The sequence below is a fragment of the Pseudorasbora parva genome, chromosome 17 (genome assembly GCF_024679245.1).
Source record: "Pseudorasbora parva isolate DD20220531a chromosome 17, ASM2467924v1, whole genome shotgun sequence".
Taxonomy (NCBI): Eukaryota; Metazoa; Chordata; class Actinopteri; order Cypriniformes; family Gobionidae; genus Pseudorasbora; species Pseudorasbora parva.
The window spans coordinates 36,063,582-36,072,840 of NC_090188.1; the positions used below are offsets into that span (position 1 = coordinate 36,063,582).

Below are 9,259 nucleotides of genomic sequence, written 5' to 3' on the forward strand. Positions count from 1 at the left end.
ACAATATCATTTTGGACAGAGATTTCAATTTTTACATCCTTTGGTAGCCTTTTTGATATTACAGCAGAAATGGTCTTATTTCTGCTTTCTAACACTGGATCTGTTCCTGTAGATAATGCAGTCAAAACCCTGTGCATGCTTGGAAAAGGCCATATCCACAAGTCTAAATTTACAGCTTCAAAACCAAATTTAATTTAATTTAGCTCTGAATTAAAAAGTTTTGCAGATTCCCTATGTACATTTTAAAGAAACAAAAAAGCGATTAACACATTACAGATATTAAATCATAAACTCTCCTGTGTTTCTCTCTCTCTCTCTCTCTCTCTCTCTCTCTCTCTCTCTCTCTCTCTCTCTCTCTCTCTCTCTCTCTCTCTCTCTCTCTCTTACTATTATAATTTTATGTAGCCTATCATATGTTTACTGTGTCCCTCATACGAAATTAAGTGTTATTTTATTTGTTAAATTCATCTTTCAATGTATGTTGGTGGATTGTTATATGTTAATTTGTTATTTGCTGTTACTTTAAGGTTTAATACAAATAAAATAAAAAATTAATAAAAAATCTCCTTCGCTCATGCTCTTTGGGTGTTTTTACATCAGTGTCTGTTGCTCGTTTAACCAGTTGATGGATGAAGTATTCTTAAAGTGCAATCTACAAATCTGAATAATTCTTAATAAATAATTATTCACGGTTCTTTGAAGTGTCACGATAGCAATTTTGTGCAGTTCATTATTGTGATCGCATATACCATATACCGGAACAAGGAAACATTATTCATTTTTATTCATATGCAATAATATAGCAAAATATGGTAACAATAAATAAATAAATAAATAGTATTTACATGTTGATGGAGAGAAATGTAGCATTTCTGAGTGATGATGCAGAGGAATCACTGAATTAAAGTTTTCAACTAAGTCAGTTAAACAGGATCAAACTTTTTATTAAAGAAAGCGTCAAAATGAACTCTGTAACGATTCAATAAATGTGTTCAGATCGATGCGGGCTCACGCGCTCTGCTCATATGAATGATTTGAGTTTTAGTTGCTATGGCGACGCGTGTTATGAATTCTGACTCATATACACTCGCGCACCGATCGCGATCTGTTGTTGAGAGAGACGAGGCGAATTCACAAACTTTTGCTGAATATTTTCTGCGCTGACCTTGAGATTTTGAAGCTGAGATTCCTGAGACGAGACTTTTATTCTGGAAGAACATCGGAGGATATATCCTTTACACAGAGTTATATTTTTGAGTTTGAGTTCTTATTATTTAAGTAAATTTTTCTCTTATTGTTCTTTTCTTAATTTAGGAGCTTTGAGTTTTGTTTATTTATTTTTTCTTTTCTTTTCTTTTCTGGTAGGAGTATTTTTGAGGAGAGTTTATTGTATTGTATTGTGTTGTGTTGTGTTTTGTGTTTTGTATTGATTTTATTGCAGATTGGAGGAGGTTGTCGATGGCTCATATGATGGATGAAAGAGGAGGTGAATGCTTTAGTTTTTCATTTGTTTATGTGATGTTATGTTATGATGTTGTACAATGATTGACTACATTAATGTGAAGAAAATTGTGTGAGGTAACGCATTTGATCCCCCAATTTTGCTGGTAAAGTGATCACATGTATTTGATTCCTGAAATCAACTTTTCAATTTGAGAAACTGAAGTAACAATTTGTAATTGAATACTTTTTGACCACTCTGGTTATTGTAAAACATGAAGAACTTATGTGATTAAATATTCCCGCCTCAGGCCGCTCCATAACCAGGAGAGCCACCTTCTCTCAGACGGCTGGTCAGGAGATTTGGAGACCCGGTACTGATGACCGTGATCAGGATCCGCTGCCAGACCCGACCCAGACACGGATCCAGGACCAGCCTACACATTTAGCAACTCAGTCTTCTGAGTTTTCTGTGTCCGCAGGTCCGACTGACAGGGAGAGGGAGTGGCAGAGCGGCAGCCGGCAGAGCCAAGATGATGGACGCCCGTCCACTTCATCTAAACGCTTTCGCAGAGGTCAGAATAGGCTTTTACTAATAAAGTTATGGCTCAGTAAACAAATAATGAGTCAGTGAAAATAGAAATTTGAAAAAAATATATAAATAAAGTAACAATTTGATGTGACCACTGACGTTGATTATTAATGTTATTGAAAATGTCTTCACCAGTCGTCATGTCCACATCATCTTTGTCCCTCTCTGAGGACAATATAGTGAGGCGGTTCTGTAGAGAGACGTTGAGCCTCAGCAGCAGAGGCACGTACATCGTCGACTGGAGGTGGAGTGGCGATAGTTCGGATAGCCGAAACGAACAGGGCAGTTGCAGCGACTGTTGTTTGTCCAGGTCCGACAGCCTCGAAGAGTGGACGTGCCCTCCGCTGCCAGGTCAAGTTCCCGTCGAGCCAGCGGAGACTTCACATGACCTTACGGAGGCTTCCCCAGTGAACAAGAGCTCAACAGGTGAGACTGAAATAATGCTGTGCGGTGTAAAGTGTACAGTCACATTGAATTTAATTTTACTGGTGACAATTTTAACAGTAAAATGTAACTTACGTCATTTTATCATTGCCTAATTTGACGTCGGAGATGTTTCTAATAATTCAGTTTTGTTGTCTTACAGAAAAGCCAACAGTATGTAAGAAGAGGAAAGGAATTGGTCGTTTCCTCAGGAACGCGTGGAAGGCTACGAAGCGTTCGCTCCTCTGCTGTTGCCTCAGTGCTGTGGATGTTGTGGAGCCTTTTGTTCCTCCAGCGGATCTGGAGCCAGAGCCCGATCCTGGTCCATCAGCACCTGATCCAGATCACTCTGGCGTCAAGCCAAATAATGGTCAATCTGCAGACATTATTTCTCCAACATTGTTTTAAACAGTATTATCGTCTTTGTTCGCACTGATATTTTTAATACAAAACAAAGGATCTAGCAAGCTCATATGTTTCTCATATTTTTCTGTTTGTTTTTCAGACTCCTTTGAGACTCTCTATAACGTGGGAGAGATGATTGGATCCGGAGGATTCGGAAGAGTGTTCAAGGGAACACGGAAATTTGATGGCAAAAAGGTAAAGCAATCTTGCTGAACTGTACAAACAATTTTGCTCTTGCATGCATCAAAACATATTTAATACAGATGGGTTAATACTTAGATGCTCAAATCGTAAATGGCACTTGAATACTGTCACTGCTATTGAACACAGTTTTTTTTTTTTTGCAGGTTGCCATCAAGCAGATGAGCAAGATTGACAATAATCGTTATCTTGATATTGTAAGTTGGTCAAAAGTTGAATGTGTATTTGTTGTTAAAGTGCTGATTACTGTAGTCAGTACAGCTGGAGGAAGCATTAGGTGTAAATGTAATAGATCAATAAACCAGGAAAGGCTCTGATGATCGTATCTATAAAGATCAAAGAAAAATACATTTAAAAATGATATGCCAGCTAACCTTCTGTCTACTGCTTTTCTCTAGCCTGGGCATCCCGAACCTCTCGTTACTGAAGTGGCGCTGCTGCTTATGATGAGGCAAGAACCCATGAGCCCCTACATCATACGCCTGTACGACTGGTTCGAACATCCTCGGACATTCAGTCTCATAATGGAGTTCCCTGAACCCTGCGAGAGCTTGCTGGACTTCATCATTCGCGATCCTCAAATGGATGAAACAACAGCACGGGTCATCATGCGACAGGCTGTGCTGGCAGTACAACACTGCATCGAGCATGGCGTCTTTCATAATGACGTTCATGTACAGAATTTCCTGGTGAAGACAAACACTTTAGAGCTCAAGCTGATAGACTTTGGCTCCGGTCAGCTACTTTGTGCTGATGGCTACGAGAGAAAACTATACCGTGGTGAGTATTTCTGGAGTGTGGAAACCTGGATGAAGTGACTTCTGATTATTTGATGCTTTGAAAAAAAAAAAAAAGCTCAACGATGCGCAAATGTCTTGCTTACAGGAATCCTGGATTACTGCCCACCTGAAGTCTTCACAGAATCTCGATTCCACGCCGTCCCAACAAATGTCTGGTCTCTAGGAGTGTTGTTGTACGAGATGGTGAACGCATGTTCTCCCTTTGGCAATAAAATGGAAATCACACAAGCCAAAGTTAAATTTCAGAACTCCAATTTATCCAAAGGTGAGTGAAAATTATTGACTACATTGATAAACACACAAATAAAGCAAAAGCTCTGTTCAGAAACGGGTAAAGGTGAAGTAAGATTTTTTTAAAGTTTAAATACATTCAGTTTATTGTTCATCAGATGCTGTTTGCATGTAGATGCAAACATTCGTGTCACGTGGTCATGACTAACCAGCTCTCTCCTTAATAAATTTGTTCAGAATGCAGTGATCTGATTAGCCAGTGCCTAACCCGGGATCCAACTAAACGACCGACGTTAGAGCAGATGTTACAACATGAATGGATTAGAAATGATCTGGAGAAGTTCAGGAGAAAAGATTCACTCGATCAGTGATTTCAGGTGTGAGGAAGTGTAACAGACAGAGTAGGATTATTATCATTTTTCTTCAATTCTGGATGATTGGTAGTGAGGTTTTTAAATTTGTGTTCATTGTAATGTTCAGGTTGTAGTCAAGTCAGCTTTATTTATACAGCGTTTTATACAATAGATTGTTTCAGAGCGGCTCCACAGTAATAAACAGGAAAATAACAATCAGTGATGCAATTGCAAGAATTCGGTTCTGTTGTAAATCAGCTCTTAAAAAAACATTCATGAGTTCACATGTTCATATAATCTTTGTATTGGACAGGAAATAACACTTGCTGTCCTTGGTGGAGAGCTTGAGCTCAAGACTTGACCTGAAGCCCGAAGTCCGACCCCGACCTGAAGCCCGAAGTCCGACCCCGACCTGACAGGAACTCAAGCCGCCACACCAGAGATCAGAGCCGGCTATAGTCTACTATAATGACGCTGGCTTGTAAACGTGAGCATCGTGATTATTTGGCATTCATATGACATGCTGAAACATATGCCACTGACTGGGATGAAGACATTTCACACGCGACACCAGAAGAACACCTGCATATGAACTCCTCCTGCAGTGTTCAGGGGAACTGTTAGTGCTGCACCAACCCGCGGGGACGCTTTTATGAAGTTATTTGGCCCGCCCCGCACCACTGTATATATTTTTACAACCCGCCCCGCACCCGCGACCATTAAATAGACATACGGGGTCCGCGGGTTATGAGACGACCCACGTAATACTAGTTCAGGGCTATCAGGGTTGTCATGTCAACAAATGCACGCGCGATGGCATCCCCTGTTGTAGGATGACAGAGCTTACGACAGTAGTTGAGGACATTATTTTTTCCCAACTGTAGGGGGACCCCGAGAGCAAAAGTTGCCAAGTGCTGCTTTAATGACCTAGTTTAAATACAGATTCATCTTCCCAGCGCTGAAGTACCCCTTTAAATCGGCTCTTAAATCTCATCTGTTCTCTCTGGCTTTTGATTAGATCAATATTGGATTTTTGTTTACATTTATTGTTTGGATCGGATTGTATCAGGTCTAATGTATTTATATTTTGTAACTGCCTTGTTTCTTTTTATGCTTTCTTTTTATTTGCATATTGTCTTACTTTACAGCACTTTGGTGTAACTCTGTTGCTTTTAAATGTGCTATAGAAATACAATTTGACTTGAATCTTTATATATGACCCCTATGAATAAAAGTATAAGTTGTATGTTGAACTTGCAAAGTATACTTCTTTTGACTCGTACACTTACACAGGCGTTCGACACATGCACAGTTTTGAGCAATCTCTCGCCACGATTTACAACAACCCATGTAAATATCTTTGCATTCTTTCATGCTAGAGTTGTAAAAACGATATTTCAAACAATTTTTTCGTAGGCTGGACAGTGCTCTCACCTCATTTATATAAAATGGTAAACCCGCTAGAATGAGTAACGTTTTAAACCACTGGGAGGAATGTCTTTTTTTTCCTCCAGTGTTTTTTTTGGCCTTAAAATATTCGCCCTATATTGCTCTGGCTCTACGAAGATCCCGGATCTGATGCCCTGTCATGGGTATCCATTGAGTCTGCCTCATGCTTGCCTTCTTCCCTGGCAGCTTTAGCTTACGCTCCTCTGTGGACCATATGTAAAACAACAACAACAAAAAGAACAGTAAAATATCTTATTCAGGACAGTTTCATTTTCACAGATTCTGCAAGTGGTTCACATACTTTTTCTTGTAACTGTATAACAGGAAAAAATTACTTTTGATCCAAAAATATTTGGATTTTACATTGAAAGGCATTTAAAGCATGGTAAGTGTCGTGGTTACTGTCTATTTACAACAAATTAATCACATTAAAACTACCAATACTGTGGTAAAAGCATGGTAAGATTTGAGGTTCCTGTCCTTTTACTGCACCTATCAGATTAAAACTAAGGTTATTCAGGAGGATAATACCTGAGCTTATGTATGAACTTTACTCATTATACACAGAAGAGGAAACACTTATAAACATCTACAAATACATTAGTGTTTACCAACCACCATCCATTGTTTGAAATATGTAAAATACAAAAAAACAAAAACCCTGAAAGATCAAGGATATACAAACGTGTTTGTTGTTCATGTCGGTTTAACGTTTACAGGCATAACCCAGAAAGTGTTCTTTGATGTCCCCTTGACACATGATTGGTGGTACCACCGACTGCAGTGGTCACACGAAATCTGAAATTTAGCAAAAACTTTATAACTTTCTGCAAGTTTCTAGATAGACAAAATAGCCACTGATGGCTATTGATGGTGATAAAATTAGGGCTGTCAATCGCTTAAAATATTTAATTTAAACGCATGATTGTCGTGACTTAACTCGCGATTAATCGCAATTTAATCACACATTTTTAGCAACTGTAAATGTATCTTAAATTAAGTTTAAATTAAGTTTTTAATAATCTAATCAACATGGGTATGGACAAATATGCATGCTTTATGCAAATGTACATTTATTATTAGTGAACCATACTTAGTCAATAATAATCAATACAGCATGAAGACTAGACGTTTCAAATGTCATAGATGTTTATCTAAGAAATTGTTCATGTCTCTTAAGCCTAAACTTAAAAATTAAGAGTATTTAGTGATTTCTCTCATTTAAAGAATATAAGGGGAGTTTTTACATGGCAGTTTAATTCAGAGCAGGGCACAGTTTGAATGAAAAATTGGTAATGTGTACCAGTGAGCGCACCAGATCCACACCATACCTGGAGGAGGTCCATATTCCACGAGTAGGAATGTAGTGCGGCCCCTTTAAGAGAACTGCCGGTATTTTGCGTGTGCGCCGAACGGGGCCGCGATTCACGTGGACAGTGTGAAGAACACGGACTCGGGAGCGCGCTTGTTCAGGAAAGTAACCTGTGCATTCGTTTTAGCCGATTGTAATGTATTTAGTTCAATAAAACACGTGTACTGTAAGCGGTGATGGTGTTAATGATTTACCTCAGACATGAGCGAGAATGAGCTGCAGAGAATGTGCTCAATGATAAACGCACTTTTCTTTATGGAGTCTAATAAAAGTTAAACAGAAAATATGGCACTTTTGGTTTAGAATATTAATGTTAATGTCAACCCTTTTCTTTCCCTTAATGTTTGCTGCTGCATCCTTTGCGTCTGACTGCTCTCACTTTTTCCAACTATGGGCTATGCCACGGATCAAACAGAAAATGCACGCTGCGTTAACGCTCGTTAATAACTTAACTTAATAAATCATTTTAACAATGTCTGGACACATATTTACTGCAAATTACATGTGAAAACATTACAAATATTAATGTCTCCAAACTTCTGACCAGTAGGCCTACTGTACATTACATGTACGGCTGTTTTGGAGAAGAGTCAATTCTTTCCTCGATTCTTCCACTTCTTCAAATCCACCTTTAATTTAGATTTTTTTCCATTCCAAATGTTTGTCGTTTCGCGTAAGTCAGTTTGAAATGCTTGCTCTTTCGACTGGGCATTGAAACCCTTCACAAGAAGACACATGTATGCATTAATAACCTTAAACAAGGAAGCAAAACAGTGAGGGATTAGCAGTTGAAGTAAAAATTTGATATCTACAGTTTAAATCAGATAATTTTAAAAGATTTTAAAATCTTTAGTATGGACCAATTCTGGAGAGTAACACAGACATTTTTTTCCTGCCCATGCCTCTTGAACAACTGATGCCATAAGACAATTAGGACATCAGCAGCAGCTGGACAGTTTTTTGGGGATGCAGTTGCTGCTGTTGATTTTCCGGAGACAATCTTGTGTGAAATGCGTGGCATCTCCTCAGTAAACAATCTCAAGTGGTCAGTGTTGATCTTTGTAAAAATGACCCCTCTCTCGTCTATCAGATCAGCATTCTTGCCTTCAATGTTTTTAATTGTGAATGGACTAAAAAAATTGGGATCCAATTTTCCGCCTTTTCTCTGCCGAACATTGCACCTCCGTGTTGCCCACACAGAATTTCACTTTCTTTGCTCTCTGTTCTTTCCTTCTCATTTTTTTTATTGGACCTGAGCAGTGAAGGGCGGTTTGAAGAACTTCATCAGGACAACCTCAGTCATTTGCTCAATTCAGCTTCAACAGAGCTGTCTGTCTGAAAAAAGGAGCATTTGCTACACTTTAAAATACCAGATTATCTTAATTCATGTGGGCAAGTTTATATCGAATTCAATACACACACACACACACACACACATAAAAAAATGAAATAAAACACAGATGACAATGAACACCCACTTGTTAATTTTCAGGGACCTCAGAAGGGTCTCGTGCCTTACAACCAAACATCATAAGAAATGGAGATAACGTACTCGGTTACTTTCGTAACCTCGGTTCCCTTTCGAGAGAGGTTCCTCGTATTGCGTATGGGGAAAAACTCCTTTTCTCGAGAATGTGAAGCAAAACTTTATTAATAAAGGTATCTATGTAAAGCGCAGTGAGCTGCACGGCCATAGCCCGGCGCGAGGAGCGCTCTGATTGGCCGGGCCGTGGCAACTGCAGGAACCTATGGTGAGGCGGCTGAGAGGAGCGAACCAATGAGAGACCTCCGCAAAAGGGGGCTAAAAATAGCATACAGGAGGCTATATAAGACCCTGACTCACCATAGGTGTCAGGTTTTAAAATCGACTGAAGCAACACCTGAGAAGCACGAACACGGCACGGAACGCAATACTCGTTCCCTCTCTCTCAGGGAACCGAGGTTACGAAAGTAACCGAGTAGGTTCCCTTTCGAGAGAGGTTCCTCGTATTGC

At 39.3% G+C, this 9,259-nt stretch overlaps 1 protein-coding gene across 3 annotated transcripts; it reads left to right on the plus strand.

Moving 5' to 3' along the window:
* Nucleotides 1–936: 936 nt before the first annotated feature.
* LOC137045199 (serine/threonine-protein kinase pim-2-like) lies at nt 937–4,836 on the plus strand. Of its 3 annotated transcripts, none has more exons than XM_067421743.1 (10): nt 937–1,486; nt 1,752–2,015; nt 2,213–2,458; nt 2,619–2,825; nt 2,961–3,055; nt 3,208–3,258; nt 3,460–3,841; nt 3,947–4,126; nt 4,330–4,469; nt 4,759–4,833. In XM_067421743.1, exons 1-9 carry the CDS (start codon nt 1,459–1,461, stop codon nt 4,461–4,463), a joined length of 1,587 nt encoding a protein of 528 aa, XP_067277844.1. In that variant the 5' UTR covers nt 937–1,458; the 3' UTR covers nt 4,464–4,469; nt 4,759–4,833. The 3 variants fall into 3 exon arrangements, with proteins under 3 accessions (XP_067277844.1, XP_067277843.1, XP_067277845.1); XM_067421742.1 differs by having other exon boundaries at nt 942–1,486; nt 2,168–2,458; XM_067421744.1 differs by lacking the exon at nt 4,330–4,469 and having other exon boundaries at nt 946–1,486; nt 2,168–2,458; nt 4,759–4,836.
* Nucleotides 4,837–9,259: the final 4,423 nt, after the last annotated feature.

Coding starts and splice junctions, on each gene's coding strand:
- LOC137045199 (XM_067421742.1), top strand. CDS start 1,459: ATGGCTCATATGATGGATGAAAGAGGAG. Junction 1,487..1,751: donor TATGATGGATGAAAGAGGAG/GTGAATGCTTTA, acceptor TTCCCGCCTCAG/GCCGCTCCATAACCAGGAGA. Junction 2,016..2,167: donor ATCTAAACGCTTTCGCAGAG/GTCAGAATAGGC, acceptor TGTCTTCACCAG/TCGTCATGTCCACATCATCT.